This window comes from Notamacropus eugenii, chromosome 2 (genome assembly GCF_028372415.1).
Source record: "Notamacropus eugenii isolate mMacEug1 chromosome 2, mMacEug1.pri_v2, whole genome shotgun sequence".
Classification (NCBI taxonomy): domain Eukaryota; kingdom Metazoa; phylum Chordata; class Mammalia; order Diprotodontia; family Macropodidae; genus Notamacropus; species Notamacropus eugenii.
Window position 1 is genome coordinate 405,630,952 of NC_092873.1, and position 23,632 is coordinate 405,654,583.

Consider the following 23,632-nt stretch of genomic DNA (forward strand, 5'->3'; position numbering starts at 1 on the left):
AAATCCTGTACCTGACATAAGAATCTTTTCAAAATAATTCATGATAGTCTAACATATCAAATGAACCCTTTTTCTCTCTCTTAAAATGATCAAATACTTTAAAATGGAGAAATAATTTAACTTTCTTTAAAATTATCAGTGCAATTTTACATGTAAAATCCTTAATCCAGTGTTGAGAATTTATTACCAAAACATTCTCAAAGCCTGAATTTCCCATTAGAAACATTTGGAAGTCAATTATATGTGTGTGTGTGTGTGTGTGTGTGTGTGTGTGTGTGTGTGTGTGTGTGTGTGAAACATGGTTTGGGGATCACAGGACTTCCCAGGCAAGATCAAGGAGTTATCCCTGGACGAGCTTCTGCTGCCCATTTCTTCCCTGGTAGTGTGCTCTCTGGAACACCCACATGATAGAACCATCTTCACTGAAAGAACTCAGAAATAGAGTGGCCAGAGGAAGATGTTTATTAGCTTCTTCAGAGGAAGCGGGCATGGTACTCACTAAGAACACCCACAGTGATCAGAAGCAGGAGTGAGGTTACATAGTTCTATTCTAGAGTTAGGGTTAGTTCAAATTTCTCAGGGTTTATTTCCCTACATTCCCTCCTTAAGCAAATTACACAGGCATGGTAGTGAGGGTACTTGTGACCAGGACATGATCTCTAGGGTCCAAGCTGTTTATTTCCCCCTCTTGCCTCCACCGTTCTAATTCCCCTCTGAAACCAAGATGTTCTCAACCATCATCCTTGCAAAACAGGTTATGCATGCTTATCTTATCACAAGCTCCCATCAGCCTAGGAGTTTTACTATTTTTCAAGAACACTTGAGGAAGCAAAACAAGATACAATATATTCATTCTTATAGTACCTATCCTAGAAATAGGACAGAATAGAACTAAATTCTAGGTATATGCATATGTATTTATCCTACTCCTGTTGCTTTCTCAAAATTTACTATTCCATTTATTTAGAAAACTTTTATGTTATATCTTTGCCTAACTCCTCCCTGAGGAGGGTATCATCCCTATGTTATAAGTTGGACACAAATGCAGATTAAAATTATAAGATTTTCATATTTGCAACTCAGAGTAATTCAGAGATGTTCCAATATCAAGCTACTAATTAGGAGATTTAGCAACATATTTACAAAACTTCTACTGCCCACCTTTCCTGATCATAGAGTTCTGCTACGAACAGAAAGGGAGAAACATAGTTATAACACTTTCAAGACTCTTTTCCCTAGAGGACATAGACAAACATGACCTGTACCATAATAGAGGGGAAATCACCTTAACTCTGTTTGATTCTAGGCACTAGTCATATCTGACAGCTAATCATGTAGTAAAGTTCCACATTATTCAAAGAGTATCAAAAGCCAGGCTCATGGTTAACCAGATGGGAAAATTTTCTGCCAAGAAAGGAAGTAGCACAGTAGGGATATTGAGTCAAGAAGATGCCATCTTAGGCCATGTTCCCAAGGACAGACAGCCACCTGTAGCAGTTCTCAGACTGCAATACATGCCATTTTCTCTTATTGGTTTCATGACAATTTAGACAACCATCCTTGTAATCAAAACAATATTATAACCTGAAGATTTTTTACCAGTAACAAAATTTCACTAATCACATATTAGGGCTTGAATGTTATTAGTTTTCTTATGTTTCTCTGACAATTATATGGTATTTATCCTTTTTGGTCAGTCATTTTAGTCATGTCTGAATCCTTGTGACTCCATTTGGGGTTTTCTTGGCAAGGATATTGGAATGATTTGCCATTTCCTTCTCCAGCTCATTTTACAGATGAGGAAACTAAGTCAAACAGGGTTAAGTGACTTGCCCAGGGTCACACAGCTAAGTGTCTGAAGCCAGATTTGGATGCAAGAAGATAGTCTTCCTGACTCCAGGGCTGGCACATTTATCCCTTACTTAAAAATTAAAGCTAACCACATTTCATGGCTTCAGACATATAGCAAATACCTGACAGCTGACTCATGTTAATGAATTAAAACTACAACTTTAAAGCATCCTATACATTTTCATAATGTATATATGTATATATATTTCAATATATCTCAAAAGAAAAATCACTCTTTTATATAGTAAACTTGTAAATCCCACCCCATCCTGCCTTTGACAAGGATTAGAAGAAGGAATCCTCTTTTCTTAGTTTTAGGTTCTCAAACTTTAGTATTTTCAAATTTTACAACATGTAGTCAGTAAGCCTGATAAAATCTTATGAGCCTTGCCTGAATACAATACCTCCACAAGCAGCTTATGTCACACTAATTCACTAGAAGTTTCTGATGTAGACCCTGTCTCCTGGTTGTAAATCACAGAGGGAAAAGTCCAAAGGTCTAGTCTGGGCTACTGCTCCTGTGTCATGGAGTTCACACAACCTGGTTTGTAATTATTGTATATAGGAAGCAACAGATGTATTTCCTCCTAGTAATGATGCATACACTAAGGGGAAAGGTTTCTCTTGGATAGTGGGGAGGGCAGAGGGGCTGTCGAAAAAGCATTTCAAAAGGAGATATATGTAATTTCTCCTATTGTCCTGCTGCACTAATAGAACAATGCTAGGAGGAGAACACCAGGCCATTTTAGATGAGACTCAGTACACAATTTGCCAACTGTTATTTTAAGTTTCTTATTCATACTCTCAACTTGACCTGAGATATTGGGGGTGGCATAATGTGTGGAATTGTGGAGTCATTGCTAGAAAACAATAGATTTGGGATAAGATAGAATGGATCTACTACAGTGCCCTTGTCAGAGACATCTCAGGCTGGTGGGTCTTAAGTGAAAGACAATCTCCTTCAGGAGTAATTTAGCAATAAATACTCTTATGGCATGACAGCTGTATCAATAAGCACCCCAACATACACAGGAGGGCCTGCTAGCACAGGTTCTTACATCTGCATTCATAAAGAGAAAGGCAATTTTTCAGGGATTACCAATCACTTTAGTCAATCACATGTATCATTCCTTTAACTAAGTACATGGATCATTCACTCAACATGAAGCTGATCAGAATAATAAGTTATCGGGACTTAATGCTGAAGTTAGTATACCAGAAACCAACCCCCCACCCCAATATGAAAAGAGTGAAGGACTTACAGGGAGTCCCAATACAGGGTCCTTTTGAACTCCAACAGAGTTAAAAGCTGTTGATCTAGCTGCAAAGGTTTCTGGAATATAGTTTTTAGAGCATCAAGGTTAATGTCGCTGAACGAAGGTATCCATTGTCTACAGTATCCAGTTGCTCCAAAGATGGCCCTCAGCTGCCACTTAGTGGAGGGTAAAGTGAGTTACTGGATAGCCTAAATGCATTTAGGATAAACAGCATGTGACCTAGGAGTCAGGATAACTCTCAAATCTTCCACTTGTGACTTTAGATTTAGAGACTTTATGGCCTTTTTGGAGAAGCTTCAGTTATAGGTGATGGTTATATTCCTGGCAAATTTCAGCAGCAGCAGAGCTAGAACTACAGATCATGAATATCAGTTTCTTTTTTTCCCAAATTTATTAATTTATTTGTTTTCTGTTTTTAACAGTCACTTGCACAAGGAAAAACCTATGAGTTATTCAGAAACATCAGTGCTTTGGGCATAAGTGAAACTTGCCGGAAAGATGTAGGCTTCCCCTATTGATCCTTGATTTCTACAACTGAGTTCACTCTTCCAGCATAGGTGCAGCTGCCAATAGGTTCAATCTTTTTCTGGGGAATCAGTTTATGGGTTAATAGAGGACACTATTAGAGTCAAACTTGGAGACTGTCTCTCTCTTTAAACAAATTAAAGGGATATTGTCATATAGCAAATACTAAATACCACTGATGAAACTCACATCTAAAAAAAAAAACCCAGCGTATTGCTATTCTCAGTTTGGTCACTAGGTGTCTGGAGAGGCTTTGTTATACCACAGAAGTTGATCTGGCCATGGGAGGAAAACTACTTGATTTGCACAAATACAAAAAAAGAAAAATGTTTTCATGCTTTTGATTAACATCAATCCTCAATTTGGGGTCCTTCTTTGAGATAAAAAAATTGGCTATGTATTGCCAGCTATTTCCAAATTAGCACACTGAACACAAAACATACGCCAAAACAAGTGCAGACAAAATTGTACCCAACAGGGCACTTAACTCCTTGCCCAGAGAAGATTCCGACTTTAGGGGAAAGTCAGTTTACAACCACAGATTTCTAAAAGAAACCCTCCCTTCAGGTGAAAAATTTCACCAGGGCCTTAAAGACAGGGTTCTGCTAAGGGAATCTGGGGAATCAGGATCCCTCCCCCAATCTCAGTGGGACCTCCAAAACTGTGGTGAGTAAAATTTAATAAAGGTAAACTAAGGTACATTCTCTGGGCAAAATCAGTTTATTAACAGTGGCACACACAACTGTTAACAAAGTGGGTCACTCTGGAAACCTCAGTAAAGCCAGATAACCCTATGAGGAGGGGCAGACCCTTTTTATTGACACACAGGAAGGGGAGAGGGGGAAGGTCAGCCTGGATATTTGGGGAACATTACAAATGATTACAGCTAGGGAATATGAGATGGCATTCAAGGCTAGTCACACCCCTTTCTGACAGTTAAGTAATGTGAATTGTTTTATGGGACTAATTGTAATCTTGGCTAGGAGGCCAGAACCACCAGATTTAATCTCCTCCAAGCGGGGATCAAACCTTCCCCAACTGCGAAAAGAGAGACAAGGACCTAAGAATTGTTCTTTGGGGAGGGCTCTAGGCCAAGCTACTTAGAATTTACAGACAACAAGCAGATGTCCCAGGGGCTTCCTGCATGAGTGATGACAACATTCCCCTTTAAAACATGCCTTTAAATCAATTCAGACTAGGAAAGACCACATTCTTGAGCTTAACTCCAGAGCTGAGAAATGGGACTTCACAAAATAAGGAACAGGTCAATTACAGAATAGAATCAGTTGTTAAGTGATACAGAATTATTTTGATTTCCTCAATACACATATACATGTAATATATAAAGAGATGAATGGAATAGACCAGAACAGATTCAACACAAAATTACACACGCATATATATTTTGTGTGTGTGTGTATGTGTGTACGCGTGTGTGCGCGCGTGCACGTGTGTTTAAGGTCATCTATGTGGTTCAGTAGATAGAGTGCTGAGCCTGAAGTTAGGAAGACTCATCTTCCCAAGTTCAAATCTGGCCTCAGGCACTGAGGAACTGTGTGACTCTGGGCAAGTCACTTAACCCTGTTTGCCTCAATTTCCACATCTTTAAAATGAGCTGAAGGAAGGAAATGGCAAACTACTCCAGTATCTTTGTCAAGAAAACACCAAATCAGTTCATGAAGAGCCAGACATGATGACTGAACAACAACAGCAAAATATGTGTATATATACACACAAACACTTATATTAATATTGATATCTCTTATTTGGTTAAGAATATATCTTTTACTCATAGTTACAAGAAGTACATGATACATTGTATAATTTTTTTACAGTATGAACTTTCATGTGCTCATTCAGAATGTACTGTAGTATGATACGATGATGCTGGTCTAAGCTAATTTTTGCCAAACTACTTTTCAGTTTTCCCAGAAGTTTTTGTCAAATAGGGTGTTTTTCCCTAAGTAACATGTTTTCTATTTTAGCAAACACTGGGTTATTGATTTCTATTGTTTCTGAATCTTCCTTATCTAGCCTGTTTCACTGATCTTTTTTTTTAACCAAACAGATTATTTTGATGACTGTTGCTTTTTCATATAGTTTGAGGTCTATTTCTCCTTCATCCTTACTTCTTTTCATCATTTCTCTGGATATTCTTTTGTTTCTCCAAATGAAATTTTGTTATTATTTTATGAAGTTTTGTGAAGTATCCTCTTGGCTATTTGATTGGTATAGCATTAAAAGTTTAATTAATTTTGGTAGTATTGTCACTTTTATTATATTGGATTATATTATATTGGATTAGTTCTTTAAGAATGAATCTATACAAATCTTTTGTGTACTTTGGGGATCCTTAAATTGTCTCTACAGTTCCTGTCATCAAGATCAGTATGTTATGTTTGCATAATGAGCATATTTTCTTTTAATGTTCTTGGTTTTTTTACTTCTTTTCTTCTAGATTGTCTTTCACTTCTATATATTTGCAACTCCCAATCTGTTGTTTGTTTCTTTGGTGAGGCTTTCCATTGAAGATTCCAGTTTTTCAATTCTGCTCATTATTTTTGGTGCATAGGACAAAAATTCTCACAATTTTCATTTTTCTTTTTGTAGTATTCATTGATGCCATACTTGTTTGCTAGATCAGGAGACCACATTTTTTTGTTGGTAATTTTTCATGTTGATTTATTTGCTTATGTTCAAGGTTTTTGAGATTTCCTCTTCCAGGAATCTTTAATACTTTCAGTCTTCCTCCCCACCCTCCATTGCCATTATGTTCTTTAACTCTTCCTCCACTTGCCATTAACCTTAAATTACCATTACATCCTGTCTTGGTCGCCTGTTTCACTCTCTCTATTTCTTAGTTTTTTGGTCTCTCAATGGCACCTCAGAGACTCCTTGCATCAGCACCAGCTGTTCAGAGTCACCAGTAGTTCAGAGCTTTAAAGTATTGGTGCTTTCAGACCGTAGCCCCTGGAAGACTTTTGCTCCTTAGGGCCTGTGGCCAAACTGGCTGCTGAGTCCCAAGAAAACTCTACAGTCTGAACTCAGGGTCTCTGAAAGGAGGAGGAGGTACCAGGATATAGGGATGGGTTTTGATAGAAATCTGTGGTCCTTGGGCCTGCTAGTGTATCTTCTCACAATGACAGTAGTATGTGAGGTGAGAGAGAGGTGTTGAGTAAAAGTAGGTCAGTGAGTGTCAGCTCCTGGGTTTAGGTTTATCTGTTTGTTTACATTATTTTCCATTCTTACTGTCTTAAACCATGGAAACAGTTGTAGTTGCTTTATCTTTGGCACATAATTTCTATTCAGGGGATGGCTGACAGGTTGTAGGTATCAGGGAAAGTGTCTAGTTCACCATCCTGTTGTTCACATGACCCAGAAGTCCCTCCAATTGACTTTTAATATTTTTCAGTGGCCCTTTATTTAATATAATTTTATTTTATTGTGATGAGTAAAGGAGATATAATGTATATTTACATGTATATACATATATAAAATGATATATACAGTTCTCACTTTACATAGATTTTAATTATGCAAATTTGACCCCCAGTGGGTTGGCATCAAGATCTTCACTGGCCTAGGCTCTAGCCTATCCTGGCAGCAGGCAGTGGCAGGGGCTGCAGCAGTGGCACCAGTGAAGCCCCATGCCAGGGGTCCTTCACTCCTGGCAATGAAACCACTCCAGCTGAGGGGGCCCCAGGCATTAAAATCACTTTGGTGGTGGCTCTGTAGAGCTACAGAAGGGACAGGGCCCTGCAGAACCCATGAGAGAAATGAGAGTTCTGTAGAATGACCCACTTAATTAAAGAAGAGCTGGCTGGATTCTGCTTTTGCACGGTTTTTATGTTTCCATGGGAAGATGGGAAACGTATACTCCTTTCTATTTCCATTCAATAATTACCAGAGGTCTAAAACTCTATTCAAGTCCTTAATTTCTTTCTTTATTTTTATTTATTTAGATTTACCTTGAGATAACAGGACTCCTCTCCCCCCATTATGGTTTTGTTGTCATATTCTCTTTGTAATTCATTTAGCTTTTCTTTTAAATACTTAAAAGCTTTGCTTTTGCATGTGTATCTTAAGTACTGAAATTCAGTTCACTGTCTATTACCTTTCAGCCAAATGTGGTTTCCCTCTTAGTCATTTTTAATTATCTGTTTTTGCAGTATCCGTGTCTGAAACCATAATTGTCTTCCCTGCTTTTTTGTACATTGAATTGAAGCATAACAGATTTTATTCCAACCTCTTATTTTTAACTCTGTGTGAATCTTTACATTGCAAGTATGTTTCTTGTAAACAACACACTGTTAGATTTTGCTTGCTAATCCAATCTGCTAGCTTCTTCCATTTTATAACATGAGTTCATTGTATTCATTCACAGTTATGACTTATTTGTCTATTTCCATTCATTCTGTTCTATGCCTGCTAAGTGGTACAGTGGATAGAAAGTCACTGTACCTGGAGTCAGGAAGACCCCAATTCAAATTCAGCTTCAGACTCTTACTAGCTGTACAACTTCTGAACAAATTACTCAACTTCAGTCTGCTTCAATGTACTCAACTCAAATAGGGATAATAATAACACCTACTTCCCATGGATCCGATAAGGTAATATTTGTAAAGCACTTAGCACAGTGGTTGCTAGACTGTAGGCACTTAATAAATGCTTGTTTCCTTCCTTTTATTCTCTTATATTTCTTCTTCATTATATTTTCCTCTTCTTGTATTTTGTGCTTTCTGTGGCATGAAATAAAGGGTGTTCTACAACTGTTATGCTTACGTTGTTATTGTTATTGTTAATGTTATAGTTACCTTGAGTACTCACACAGGATTTTATCCACATCAGTAGATTTGCAGACATGACCTGCATTTAGGGCTCCCTGAGGAAACTCTGGATGGGCATAAAATAAGGCAAAGAAACATGTTTAGTAGAGAATCACAGATTGAAACTTTTGATGTCAGGGAAAGCAGACCTATTGAACATGATTGTACAATTTCCTCCAGGGATGTTCGGAAACACCCTAATATGTTCAGGAACACCCTAATTATGAACCAGTTTCAGTTTGGGACTGCGTCTTTAGGGCTCATTTTGCCACAATTCAGTTTCCTCTGGTAACACCAAAATAGAGCTCATGTCTAAGCCTTCACAGATGTGAGAAATAGGACCTATTATACTCTTTAAGTATCCATAACAATAATTTACAGGTACAGGGTAGCCTTTGTTCTACTTTGTAGAAAATAGGAAACAAAGCAAAGACACAAAAGAGTCCATAAACAGTTGATTAAATTCTTTGTCATCTTTACTCCAAGGGTCTATCCAGGCTTCTAGACTTATCACACCACTCTAATAGCTCCATTGCTCTGACAAATTGTGTACTTAAAACAAAACAAAGAACAATCCCGTTTACTAGTGTCACTCTCTCATTCTTCCCTGGCCTCTGAGTCCCATTTGTCTACTTTTTTGCCTAGACTCATGATACACATATTTCTTTTCTTCCCTTAGTTGACTAATGTAAACTTGACCTTCATAGTCCTGTATCATCTTTGAAATCTCTTACTTAGTTGAATTTACAAATATCCTTAACAACCTTGCACCATTGCTGCTTTCAACCTAGCTTGATAGACTGATGGTTAGAAAATTGTTGGGGGGTGGGATATGGACAAAAAGAGACTAGTTAAAGGAAATAGCTTCTCTGGCCAAATTTTACCCACAATTGACATTATTAGAGATATTCTAGGGTCCTTCTTTGTCCCCATTACAATTCCTTCCCCCATCACTCAGCATACCTTCTGCTACACCATACTTTACATACCTAAACACTAGCTATGATGATTGGGGAAGGAACCAAGATGGAGCTACTATTATTGGGTAGGGTGAGAAAATTATCCATGCTTTAGCATGCCATTCTCTTGCTACCACCTGTGCCCAGGAGCAGAGCCTCATTTACTAGGAAGGGTAAGTAAATCAACAATGCTTCATTTTTCTATTGCCATCAGCTGAAACAGGGTCAAGTTCCCCTTGCTTGTTGGGAAGAGCTAAGAAAATCAACAACATCTCGTCCCTTAACTTCAGTTAGAGACTTGGATCCAACCTAGGACTTAACTCTCAGAGTAGGAGAAAAATCAACAAGCTCCAATTCAACAGTACCAGCAAACAGGGCTCTGAATGGAGCTGCTATTGATTACTAGGGATGGTGAAAAAATCGACAATATCTCAACCTTCCATAACCATTGAGAGTCAAGACATCAAGACTAGCATATGACCAGAGCCTCAGCCACTGTAAAGAGTAAAGAAGCAATACTATAGAGCTATAGTATGCTATATAATTACCACTGAGCAATGTTTGATAAAGATATTGTTGCTAGCTAGGAATAAATATATATAAATATTTATAACATATATTTATAATATTAAATATACAAATTGCTAGGAATATATATAAATATAAAAAATATATATGATAAATCAGTAATATATTTTTATATATTATATAATTATACATTTCACTTCTCCGTGCCTCAGTTTCCTTATCTCTAAAATGAGGACATTAAGCTAGATGACTTCTAAGAACCTTTGCAGCTCTCTGCCCCTATGAACCCTTCATAACCATGGAGTGACCAGATATCAGGCCTTTCACCACCTGGGCCAGAGCTTCTAGGACCAGGCCCCTCACCACCAGGACTTTGTCCAAGAGCAAGGCCACAGACACCAAACACAGTCTGATCATATTTCCTGCATGTAGTCATCAAACATCCCATTGCTATATTGGGATGAGGTAAAGAACCTAATGTCAAATGTAAGTTAAATTAAATCAAGGCCCTGGGATACGGATTACCAAGTACTTACCATCCTAGTTTCCCAATCCAATTGCTTCCCTTTCCCCAGTATTAGGAGGAGGAAAGCAATCTGATCCCTCCCTCCATCATCATGGGATCTTTTGGATGAAAGTTCCAATCAGATCATACTTTGCTATCACCATCACTCTGTCCCAGTCTCTAAGCTTCAGAATCACAAGCAAAACCTTTTATCCTGCTGCCAGTCCTTACTCCTTCATCCTCATTCATCTTAGCCTTACCCCTCCCTGTTTTGCCCTCCTTTCCATTGTGTTCTTAAAAGCCCTGTTCTGTTGCTTAAAAAACAAACTTCCTTTCATCTTGAAACTCTTTGTTTCATACCCCTTCCAACTTCTTGCATTCACAGAAACCTAACTTTCCCAAGAAGACCCTACATCCCTGGCTTCTCTCTCCACTACTAGGCATTCCTCCTAGGGTTTTCTGACATATACTCTTCCCAGGAGGAAGAGATGACATAATCCTTGTTCTAAGCTTTCACTTTCAGACCCTCCCCCTTCCACAATTACTCAGCAACTTCATGTCCTATGGAATTTCCTCCATCCAGACAAATGGCCCTATCTGGATCCTAGTTGTTATCTACCAGCCTCAAAGTCATTTTGTCTTTTTTCTCAAACAGTTCAGCACCCAGCTAAGTTTTCTTCTCCAGTTCACAAACCTTCATACTTGGAGTCTTCAGCATCCTGTTGTCCCTTAAACACTCTCTCATTTTATGAGTTTTCTCCACCCCCCCTGCCCTCTTTAGCTTCTTGGCCAAACACAGTATTGTATGTGATTTTACCATCACCCATAACCATTCTTCCTCCATTACGAAAGATCTGACAACCACCTATCCTTTCATTTCTTTTCTGCCTGGCTCCTTCACAATCCGCACTGCAACATCCATTCACATCACCCCTTCCTTTTTTCCTATGCTATCAGTCCTGCTCTGCCTTCAATTTCCACCCTTCGCAATCTTAACCCTATAGTTAACTCCATTTCTTGACAAAAAGGTGATGGACTCAACATGAAGAACAAGACATATAGTTTTGGACACAGCCAATGAGGGAATTTAATTTGTTTGACCATGTGTATTTGTTACAAGGCCTATGTTGTTGTGGTTTTCCTTTTTTCTGAGAGGAGTGAATAGGAAGATGGATTGGAAGGACATGAATAGGGAAAAAAGTCATTGAGTTATTCTTTTTTTCTTTTTTAAATGAAGAGAAAAAAGGGAAGCCAGAAAGAAGCAAAATAATTTTGACAAGTTATAGTTAAACTTATATACTTAAAAAGAAAAGCAAGTTATACGTAAGAGAGATCTTTAGTTTCATGTACATTTTTGTTTTTCTGTTCCATTATGTGTATGGAAATGTACATTTGATTTGGTTTTTACTAAGTTCAGAATAAAATTTTTTAAACCCTATAGTTAAACTTTATTACTATACTCTGCTCTCAATTCCTTTGGCCTCTTAGCTTATTACTGCACATGCTTTGGCAAACTATAACCCTATACTCTCTCTCTGTTCCTCTCCTGTGCTACCTAATATGTCTAGAGAAAATCACACAAGCATGCTAACTAGGACTAATGCAAATGTATGCTCCCTGATCTCAACTGAGCCCTCACTATGGAATGGTAATATTTATTCTCCTGTTGACTCTCTGACCTTCCCTGACAGCAGCTGTTCCAGACTTTCTCTTCTCTCTTCAAACCTCCTGCAATGCATCTCCCTTTTGCTCTGTAGTTACCAAAGAAAATGGGCCATAGGAGGCCTGAGCTCTCTCCTCTTCCATACTCAACACCCCGATGATTCCCCCGCTACTTTGTTTCACTCTGATGAGGAATTAGTCCTCTCTCTGAGGTTGACTCCCCTACTTTTGCCTTTGATCTCCTCCCTCTTAAAATGAAATAATATTTGTAAAAGCACTTAGCACAGTGCCTGGCACATAATAGGGGCTATGTAAATAAATGCTCATTCCCTTCCTTTTCCCTTACCCTCAGGTTTTTTGATTTGATCCTCCTCTCTTTCACCCTGTCTTTATCTTTGTCTCTGTTTTTTGGTCTTTCTCTCTTTCTCTCTTATACATTTTCTTTCCCCTTCCCTCCCCCTTTCATTTAATCTCTTCATCTGTTGCCCTCTATCCAGCCCAGCCTTTTTTCTGAGCTCTAGTCTTCCATCATCAAGTGCCTGTGAACATTTCAAACAAGATATCCCATAACCATCTCAGATTCAACAAACCCAAAACCAAACTAATTATTTTCCCAAAAAACCATTCCTTTCTACAGAATTTCCCAATTTCTGTAGGGGGCACAATCATTCTTCCACTTTCCCAGGTTCATGACATTGGTGATATCCTTGACTTCTCATTACCTCTCATCCCACATAGTCATCAAATATTGCCATTTCTATCTCCACAGCATCTCTTGCACCTCTTGCACCTCTCCCTTTCTAAATATTCACAAAGCTACCATATTCATTTAAGTCCTCATTATCATCTCTTATATGGACCATTGCATTGACCTTTTAATTGGTTTCCTTACCTCAAATCTCTCCTCACTCCATCCAGTCTGTCTTCCATATATACATAAGTACAAATGTGGAAGAGATGTCACTCCTTCAATAAATACATTGCAGTGGCTCCTCAGTTCCTTCAGGACTGAGATGTCTAATTTGTGGTCTATGAACTTCTTTTTTTATCTTTTTGAAAATATATAATATTTTATTCCCCCCCAATTACATGTTAAAACAATTTTTAACATTTTTTTAAAGTTTTGAGTTCCAAATTCTGTTTCCTCTTTTCCTCCCTGTCATCTTTCCTCCCTAAGATGATAAGGAATCAGATATAGGCTATACATGTACAATCATGTAAAACATTTCCATATGAGTCATTTTATACAAGATTCAAATAAAAGAAAAAAATGAAAGCAAAAAATAGCATGTTTCAGTCTATATTCAAACAATATCAGATCTTTCTCTGGAGGCGGATAGTGTATGCTTCATTATTAGTCATTTGGGATTGTCTTGGATCATTGTATTTCTGAGAATAACTAAGTCATTCATAGCTATTCATTGTATAATACTGCTGTTACATTTTTGTCTTTGAAAAAATTGATAACTAAGTCATTCACAGCTATTCACTATATAATATTACTGTTACATTTTTGTCTGAAAAAATTGATAACTATTTCAATGTAATTTATTTCCTTTAATAATGTATATTTTGTTTTATACATTTAAAAACATTATTCTGAGAAGGGGTACAAAGAACTCACTAGATTAACAAAAAAAAGTTATGAATTCCTGATTTTAGAATCAAATAGAATCTCCTTCAGGTGCCTTTTAAAGCCCTTCACAACCTAACTCCTAAAGCTCTCCTTCCCATATCTTACAATCCAGGCAAATTGACTTCTTTTCCTCCCTTGTGGCCCTCTATCTTGTATCTCCATATCTTTCCAGTGGCCATCTAGTATGTCTGCAATGCATTCCCTCCTCACCTCTGCCCCAAGGGTCAGTCAACAAGCACTTCTTAAGCACCTGTTATGTTCCAGGCACTGTGCTAAGTATTGAGGATACACAGAAAAGCAAAAAAAAAATCTCATCTAAAAGAGATTACACTTTTTTATTTAATTATTTTTTGCATACTGTAAACTTTATTTTTGTACATATTGACAGTTTTCTTTTCTATATTATTAATTTATTTTTTGTTTGCAACATTCATTTTCATAAAATATTGAGTTTTAAATTTTCTCCCCTTCCTTCTCCTCCCCCCTACCCAAGATGGCATGCAATCTAATATAGGCTCTACTTAATACATTCATGTTAAACATATTTTCACATTAGTCATGATGTAAAGGAGAATTAGAATTAATGGGAAGAACCACAATAAAGAAGAAACAAAAACAAAACAATAAAAGAAAAGAAGAGCAAATAGTATGCTTCCGTCTGCATTCAGACTCCAGAGTTCTTTCTCTGGATGTTGGTAACACTTTCCATCATGGGTTTTTTGGAGTTGTCTTAGAACCTTGCATTGCTGAGAAGAACCAAGTCTATCAAAGTTAGTCATTGCCCATTGTTGCTATTATTGTGTACAATGTTCTCCTGGTTCTGCTCACTTCACTCAGCATCAGTTCATATGAGTCTTTCCAGGTTTTTCTTTAGTCCTCCTGCTCCTCGTTTCTTATAGTGCAATAGTATTCCTTTACGTTCATATACCACAAGGAACTTACATTCTGGTGGGGAAAATGACATGCAAATAGCTGTGTACAAACAAGATATATACAGGATAAACTGGAGACAGTGTGAGAGGGTAGGGACTAGGATTAAAGAGGACTGAAAAGGCTTCTTTCAGAAGTTACTACTGTAGCTGAAATGTGAATGAAATCAGAGAAACCAAGGGGTGATGATGAGGAGAGAGGGAGTTCCACATATTAGAGTCAACTAGGGAAAATGCTCTAAGTTGGGGGATGGAGCATCTGGTGTAAGGAACAACAAAAAGTCCAGGGTTACTGGATTGCAGAGTAGATGGATTGGAGTAAGATGTAAGAAGAATATAAAAGTAGGAAGGGACAAGGTTATGGAGGGCTTTAAAAGTCACGCCGAGGGGTGGAGCCAAGATGGCGGAGTAGAAAGACGCATATACTCTAGTGCTTGCCCCACAGCCCACAAAATACCTGTAAAAATGACTCTCAACAAAGTCTAGAGCAGCAGAAGCCACAGAACAACAGAGCAAAAGAGGTTTCCAGCCAAAGGTAACTCAGAAGGCCAACAGGAAAGGTCTATCTCACAGGATGCTGAACAAACTGGAGCATAGCTCTGGCCATGTGGCAGGGAGGAACGGGACTTGAACAGACCTCTGGACAGAGTTCCTAGCAGGGAAGGTCCCAGATACTGCAACCCACAAGTGACAAAGAAAGCTCCAAAGGTCAGTGGTGGAAGGCTTTCCCAGCTGAGGGAATGGGTTTCTCCAGCAATAGCCCCAGGCTACAGACTGTAGGCAGCTACTGTGGCCAGGAAACAATCTGGATCCATCCAGCTGCCATTCAGGCAGCTCAGCTTAAAGCCTCTGGAAGTAGGGAGCAGCTGACCTAAACTTCAGCCCTGAGTGACCGCCCCACTCCCACTCAAAGCCCAGGGGAACCAAGCAGCTGAGTCTAATCCCTTGACAAAGGATTCAGAAGTCAAGTAACTGGCTGGGGAAATGCCCAAAAAAGGGGAAAATATAAGACCATAGAAGGTTACTTTCTAGGTGAACAGGTATCTCCTCCTAATCCTTTCGGGTGAGGAAAAACAAGGCTTACTGTCACAGGCAGTTAAGACCCCTGCCTCCAGGGCCTCCAAAGTGAACTTAAATTGACTGAGGCAATAGAAGAGCTTGAAAAGCAAGTTAGCAGCTTGCTAAAGGAGAACCAAAAAAATGCTGAGGAAAATAACACCTTTAAAAAAAGGCTAACTCAATTGGAAAAAGAGATCCAAAAAGCCAATGAGGAGAAGGAGGCTTTAAAAAACTGAATTAGCTAAATGGAGGAGAAGGTTCAAAAGCTCACTGAACAAAATAGTTCTTTAAAACAGAGAATTGAATTCCCTCAAATGAGGTAATAAAAAAATAAGGGAGGATAGGGTAGGACAGAGGACAATATAGTTAGTATTACACAATATGATTATTATGGAAGTCTTTTGCAAAACAACACATATATAGCCTGTACTGAATTGCTTGCCTTCTCAGTGGGATGGATAGGGAGGGAGGGAAAGAAGGTGGAATTCAAAGTACTAGAAACGAATGTTGAGAATTATTATTGCATATAACTGGGAAATAAGAAACACAGGTAATGGGGTATAGAAATTTATCTTGTCCTAAAAGAAAACTCATAACTCAGAAAAGAGAGAAGATGGAGATAAGGGAAGGGTGGAGTGTGATAGAAGGGAGGGCTCATTGAGGGAAGAGGTAATCAGAATGCAAGGTATTAGGGGATGGGGGAGGGGAGAGATGGGGAGAAAAATTGAACATGTTACAAAGTGATGTAAAAGCAATTAGTATTAAAACAATTGACTGAATTAATTACTGAGACTAAATCAGAGACATCTTTAGTTTGGGGAAATGAATTTTGGTCTAAGTTTCCTAGAGGCAGGTAACTTCAGGTAAAATTTGGCATTGATGGAAAAGTTAAGATTTTAATGGTAAATTTGATTTTATGATTGTTATTTAATCAGGAACTAAAACAGGTATAGAAAGGCATGTAAGCCACTTAAGACTTGCCTCAAAAGATGTTCCTTAGCCAATGGGAAATTATAGTCATCTCTGAAACCTGGTTATTAGAACTTGCTATTTTAAGATGCTATGGGAGTATTAAGTGACTGTCCTTCTGAGTCTAACTCCAGGTATGGATAGGAACAAAGGCAGTCTGAGACTCCAATCCATGATGCCAATAAGCCTGTGAGATGCTGGCATGAACTGAAAAAGGTGATTTCATGGGAAGGGTGGGAGAGCAGCTGTTCAGCCTGGGCTGAGGTAGGACTCTCCTGACTCAATTTCTCCACTGACATCTGGAAGACTCTAAGCCTCACTGAATGCAAGTTGACAATCTACTCGTGCCTAGAACTGACACGAAGTTGGGGAGATATTGTTTCCCTGCAATGTTCCTACTCTTAGTAGCAATTTCCTATAGTCAAAAGGTTTGTAAGTTTAATACCAGATCTATTAAGTTATAGATTGTTTAGGGGAACATCCGAGGTCAAGTCTAAAATTAAGCTGTTAGGCTTAGGACTTTAGACCAAAGACAATAAGTTAGGGTCCTTTAATTCTTAGTAATAATGTGGAGACAATTAGGTCAAGGGCTATGAAGTTAGCATGCATAGTTATTATTTGTGTCTCAGTAGGTTATTGTTAAAATAAATAAATAAATGAAAGCCACACTGAGCATTTTATATTTGGTCCTAGTAGTATTAGGATGCCATGGCATTTTAATGAGTAGGTGGGTTCCATGGCCAGACTGGTACATTAGGAAGATCAGTTTGACAACAAAGTGGAAGATGGACTGGAGAGGGGAGAGACTTGTGGCAGGGTGACCAACCAGAAGGCTATTGAGACAGTCCAGCTGTAAGGTGATGAGAGCCTGCATCAAGGGGATGACAGTGTCCAAGGAGAGAAGGGGGTATTGTAGGACAAATCTTATGAAGGGAGAAAGAACAGGATTTGATAACTGATTTGATATTGTGGGTGAGAACATGTAGAGTGTTTCTGGTGTTTTACTGTGGTATGGGAGCAATCCTTGGTTTGTTTGGTTTTTTTTCAAAATAGATTTGTAACAATTATATTGGTTATAGTGCTCACAAAGCTTTTATACTAAATAAACAAATATCAATACTACATTTACAAAGTCCTTTTTTTCTCCTAGAATTTCTTAGGCCATCTTCTTATACTATATACAGTATTCCTTAATGGAAAAAAACATGCACAGTAAAGCAACTGTTTAAAAGGCTGTGACTTAAGAAAACCAACCCTAATTAGTTAGATGAACTCCCTAATATTTAAAATTTCAGGGTTGGGTTCCCATTTTATCTTGGTACTTCTGTCCTGACTCTAGCCATGTAAAATACTGATGCTTTAAAAAATCAACAAAACAAAAGCAAGTGAAATAAAAACCCAAAAGAACCCTTTAATTCAGTGCTCTTTTTTTAAGAGAAAAAAAAATCTAACTAACTCGTGACTCAGAATTTTGGAGTGGTTGGTGTGACTCTTCCTTCATTTTACTTTTTGACTGGCTGCCTGCATGTTTATATTTTTTAATTGTTTCTTATAGCACAGTAATATCCCATTCCATTTATGTATCTAGCCATTCCTCAACTCATGGGCATCTACTTAATACAAAGTAATTTTAAGAGAAACGGAGTCTTCTGGAAAGGCTTCCTGAAGAAGCAGGACTTGAGCTATGCTTTAAAGGGAATTAAGAGACATGGATGAGGAGAGATTGCATTTCAGACATAGGCATACAGACAGATTAAAAGTGTTTGGAATCAGCTAGTAATCCAGTCTGATTAATTCAGGGAGCAGAAGGAGAGTAAAATGAAATTTGGTTCAACAGATAGGTGGGGAGAAGAGGAAAGGATGTACTTACACAAAAATATTTTCAACAGCTCTTTTTGTGGTGGCAAAGAATTGGAAATTGAGGGATATCCATCAATTGGGGAATGACTGAACAAGCTATGTTCAAGAAGTGATCTATGAATACAATAGAATATGATTGTGCTGTAAGAAATCCAAGAAGGTGGATTTCAGAAAAACCTGGAAAGACTTACGTGAACTGATGCAAAGTAAAGTGAGCAGAACCAGGAGAATATTGTACATGATAATGATATTGTAAGGATGCTATTCTCAGCAATACAATGACCCAAGACAATTCCGAAGAACTCATGATGAAAAATTATATCTACATCCAGAGAAAGAACTGATGCAATACAATTGCAGATCAAAATATACTATTTTCAATCTTTTATTATTTTTTTCTTTAGGTTACTTTTTCACATGACTAATTATGGAAATATATTTTACATGATTGTACTTATATAACCTATATCAAAGTGCTTACCATCATAGGGAGGGGAAAGGTGAGAGAAAGAAGAAGAAAATTCAGAACTCAATTTTTTTTTTAAAATGAATGATAAAATTTGTCTTTACATGTGTTTTGGGGAAAAAAAAGTATTTTTTAAAAAGTAGGAACCAGATTGTGGAAGTTTTTAAATGACAGACAGGTTTTTGTATTTTATCCTAGAGACAATAGGGAGCCATTAAAGATTTTTCAGTAGGGTAGCAGCATGGTCAAGATCATGTTTTAGGAATATCAATTTGGCAACTGTGTGGAAGATAGATTGGAGAGGGGATAGAATGGAAGAAAGGAAAACATTTAGGCTATTCCAAAAACACAGGAACAAGGTGATGAGTGCATGAACCAGAGCAAAAGTGGCGGAGGTAGAGAAAAGGAAATGATGGAAGAAAAGTTGTAGAGGTAGAATTGACTCAATTTGGTAACTGAATAGTTGGTGGTTGAGGGAGAGAGAAAACTTAATTACAGCTATTAAAATGAATTTGTTGTAGACTCCAAAGACAATTTCTAAAGAAAAATTTCAAAAATGTATCTCAGTGAAAACCCTTTTAGAAAATAAAAAGTCTCTCAAGGTAACCATTTTAAAAGAGATAACATTAATTTGGATATGTAATTTCTGGAATGTTGTTAAAAATGAATTATACTCATGCCTCCTCTATGAAATGATCAGAGAGAAATTGCAAGGCAAAACATAAGTGGGTCTCTCATAGTGTCTTGGTTGTGTGTGTGTGTGTGTGTGTGTGTGTGTGCGTGTGTGTGTGTAAATTCAAAACTAGGAAAAGATCACTGCCTTTGGGAGTATTTGTGGAAAATACAAATCTTAACTTGAACTTTTTAGAAAGTTTAGGTTTTGGATTGATAAAGGAGGAGGAAAGGAATTTAAGTCAGGGAAAAAAAAACCATCTTGAATCAAAGTGTTGAGGTGGAAATGAGAAAGCCATTTGTAAGGGCCAGGAAGGAGTAGTCTGACTAGAAAGAACTGGCCATGTTATGGAACAGTGAAAGATGAAATTGACAGGTAAGTAAGACCAATGAACATAAAATCTCAAAAGCCAGATGAGGGTATAAATACAATCTGATTAATCATACAGAGCTACTTCAGATTTTTAAGAAACAGTGTGCTGAAAAGTTTTAAGATGATTAAGAAGATTGGCAATGAATATTACTGACATTAAAGGAAATATATCCAATAATACTTGTATATTATAATATCTGTGCATATGTAAATAGAAGTAGATGTATACCAACTATGGCTTTTATTATTTACTTAAACATGTTTAATTTTTTTCTAGTCATGTGAAAGGCAAACCTTATCAGGTAAAAATTAATTTTTATATTCTGTATATCTTTTGAAGAAATTTCTTCTTATTTTTCTAATGCTCCAAAATTTACATCTCTGATATTTACTCTATTGGAAGGAGGGTGCAAAAGTAGTGAAACAAAAATGAGATGTCATAACTCAGAAAAAATGGAGATTACTACTTAAAATATTTTTTATTACATAGTCAAAGTATTTTCTGTTACTCTCAACAGTAATTTAATAAAATATCAGGCAATAGCACTTGGAATTCTGATTTATTTTTTTCTTTAGCAATGTTGGGGTATTTGACAATGAAGTTCCTTTCCATGTCCTCTAAAATATCCCTTGTCTGACTAACTCATGTTTCCAAGAGAAGGAGCAAAGAGTACCTCAAAGAGGATTGGGGTGTGGATGGTGTAGAGAAGCAAGACTGTTTACTGTTAGTGAGGGAGATATTGAATGATAAGATCTATTTCAATCAACGGTGTGAATCTAAGATCATAGCAGTTTAACTACCATGATTAGAGTCCACTAGATCTATTTAAACAATATTTTCAGGAACTCATGAAATAAATACAAATGACCTCGATATTTTTAAAATTCAAATTTTCTTTATTATCATCAATTTAAAAATCAACAGATATGAACATTTCAGTATATAAAGGATTATATATGAAACCATGTACTTCTGTTATGTGATTAATTTTCAAAGTACATGTTAAAGATTGCTCTGTTTAGGTCTCCTTCTGAACTTCTTTTTGTTTTTGTTTTCCTGTTTTGCATCCATTCCACCCTTCCATTCTCCTGCATGACACTGAAAATACCCCATTCCAGCTTAAATGTAATGGTCACTCCCCTTTGCTCTCTGAAGTTCCTCCAGATGATTCAGATACCCAATTCTTATGCAAAATATTCATCTCTGCTCCCTAATTGAAACTATTTAACCTCAGATCACAACCTTATTATTTTAAAATATGCTTTCCACAAATCTCTACCTATTAGGTAACATTTAATTAAAACAGAAACCATCCATTGAAAACAATTGTCCTTGACCCAAAGAAGGATGTACTTACTGCTTTGGGGGTCAAATATGAAGTTGCAAGCTCAATAAGCCTTCACAGCAGGAGTTTCCATTTTTTAGTAATGTATTTGTGTGTGTGTTATTAATTTTTTTCTATTTTTTTCTTTTTAACATTCATTTTTAAAACTTTTGAGTCTAAATTTTCTACCTTCCTCACTCCCCTTCCCTACCCCAATGAGAAAGCAAGCAATTTGATGTAGGTTATACATGAGCAATCCATGGTCAGCCAAGTTGTGAAAGAAAATGCAGAGCAAAAAAGAAAAAAAAGAAAAAGAAAGTTTTAAAAAGTATGCTTCAGTCTGCATTCAGATTCCATCATCATAAGTCCTGTGGAATTGTCTTGAATCATAGTATTGCTAAGAACAACTAAATCATTCACAGTTGATCATTATACAATATCGCTGTTACTGTGTACAATATTCTTCTGGTTTCTACTCCTTTCACTTTGCATCAGTTCATGTAAGCCTTTTCAGGTTTTTCTGAAGCCATTCTGTTCATCATTTCCTTTGGCACAATGGTATTTCATCCCAATAATATACCACAGTTTGATCTACCATTCCCCAGTTGATGAAAAATGCCCTCAATTTCTAATTAATCATTACAAAAACTGCTGCTAGAAATATTTTTGTACAGATGTACCCTTTTCCTTTTTTTTTTAAAATCTCTTTGGTATATAGACCTAGTGGTGGTGTTGCTCAATCAAAGGTCATAGTTTTATTGCCCTTTGAGCAAGTTCCAAATTGCTCTCCAGCATGATTAGATCAGTTCATAAGTCCACCAACAGTACATTAATGTTACAATTTTTCTGCATCCCCTCCAACATTTGTCATTTTACTTTTCTGTCATATTAGTCAATCTGATAGGTGTAAAGTCAGAGCTGTTTTAATCTGTTCCATTACTCCACCACTCTTTCTTATCCAGTACCAGATTGTTTTGATGATTACTGCTTTGTAATAAAGTTTGAGATCTAATATGGCTAGGTCATCTTCCTTCATTCCAGTGGTGTATTAAGATCTGAACAGACCTGCACAGCCCTCCCTCGCTCAGAACAAAGTAAAGTATAAGTCATGTCATCATTTCTCTGATGGCATGGTCTTCAGCAATGAAGGATGAACACACACATATTATTAAGAATGCTTTCTAGGAATGTTGAAAAGAATGTACAAATACATACACTTACTGCAAGTAATCTTATGTGTTCTACCTGTTCCTGCTTTTAAATTGGCAAAATATTTTATTTTTTAATTATGATTAATATATATTAATTTATTTTTAATATACAATTAATTATGTGTTTCATTTTTATTTGCACATTTCTTTCCCATATGGTATTGTTTTCCAATGCAGTATTCAGTGGACATTTGTTTCAGGCAATTAAATCTTACTTTGTTGATTACATGTGGCATGGCAGTGGTGCTGATTTCTTAAAATCCATACCAAAGGAGCACAAGCTCTGACATGTTGTACTAGGAAGGATGGTTTTTGATAATAATCCTTTCAAAACCAGAGCTGTGGATCTATGAATAGGTGAATACTGACACAAGAATACTGACTGAAGGGCTCGTTCTAGGAAATTCTAAACCTATTTTGGTCACAGGTCAAGCCAGTCAGGGCAACATCAGGAAATGAGGCTTGAAGTTGTGGACTCATTTCTAGGTCATTGTGTAAAAAAGGTGATAACAAGGCCAAAGCCAGTATATGCATTGGACTTCCAAGACTGAGATAGAAACCAATCACTATGGAAGGGAATGGAGGACAGGCCTAGTCCCAGCTTCAGACCCAACTCACTGTCCCAATCCAAGGTTTGGAAGAGGACAAGAAAGTAGGCTAGAAGGCAGCCACCCTATCCAAATCTCTGAAAGGGCAGCAACAGTAGCATCTAGACTTCAGAAAGAACTAAATCAGGAAGAACCTACCCACCTCATCCAAGAATATAGAAGGGGGAGAATCTGATCCTTGCCACAAGAGCCCAATATGGGGAAAAAACTCCCAATAAAAGGAATGGATGCTATGGGTTAATAGAAGAGGATTTAATACCCCGAGAGACTATAGGAAATCCCAGTTCACTCGTATAAACTGTAGCAAATATCTAGAAAGGCCCTCAAGAGACTAATGAGAAAAGAAATACAAAAGGAAGCCGAAGTAAATTCCTCCATTCAGTCCAGAACT

At 37.3% G+C, this 23,632-nt stretch overlaps 1 protein-coding gene across 3 annotated transcripts in view; it reads left to right on the forward strand.

The window, feature by feature from the left end:
* The window catches only part of CATSPERE (catsper channel auxiliary subunit epsilon), a 212,718-nt gene that overhangs the window by 53,623 nt on the left and 135,463 nt on the right, over positions 1-23,632 (forward strand). For 2 of the 3 annotated variants that reach the window (XM_072647630.1, XM_072647631.1), the window contains one exon: positions 20,375-20,399. The exons of the other annotated variant lie outside the window; for it this stretch is intronic. In XM_072647630.1, coding sequence (XP_072503731.1) covers positions 20,375-20,399 — 25 coding nt within the window. The remainder of the gene's footprint in view (positions 1-20,374; positions 20,400-23,632) is intronic. 3 annotated transcript variants of the gene reach the window in all.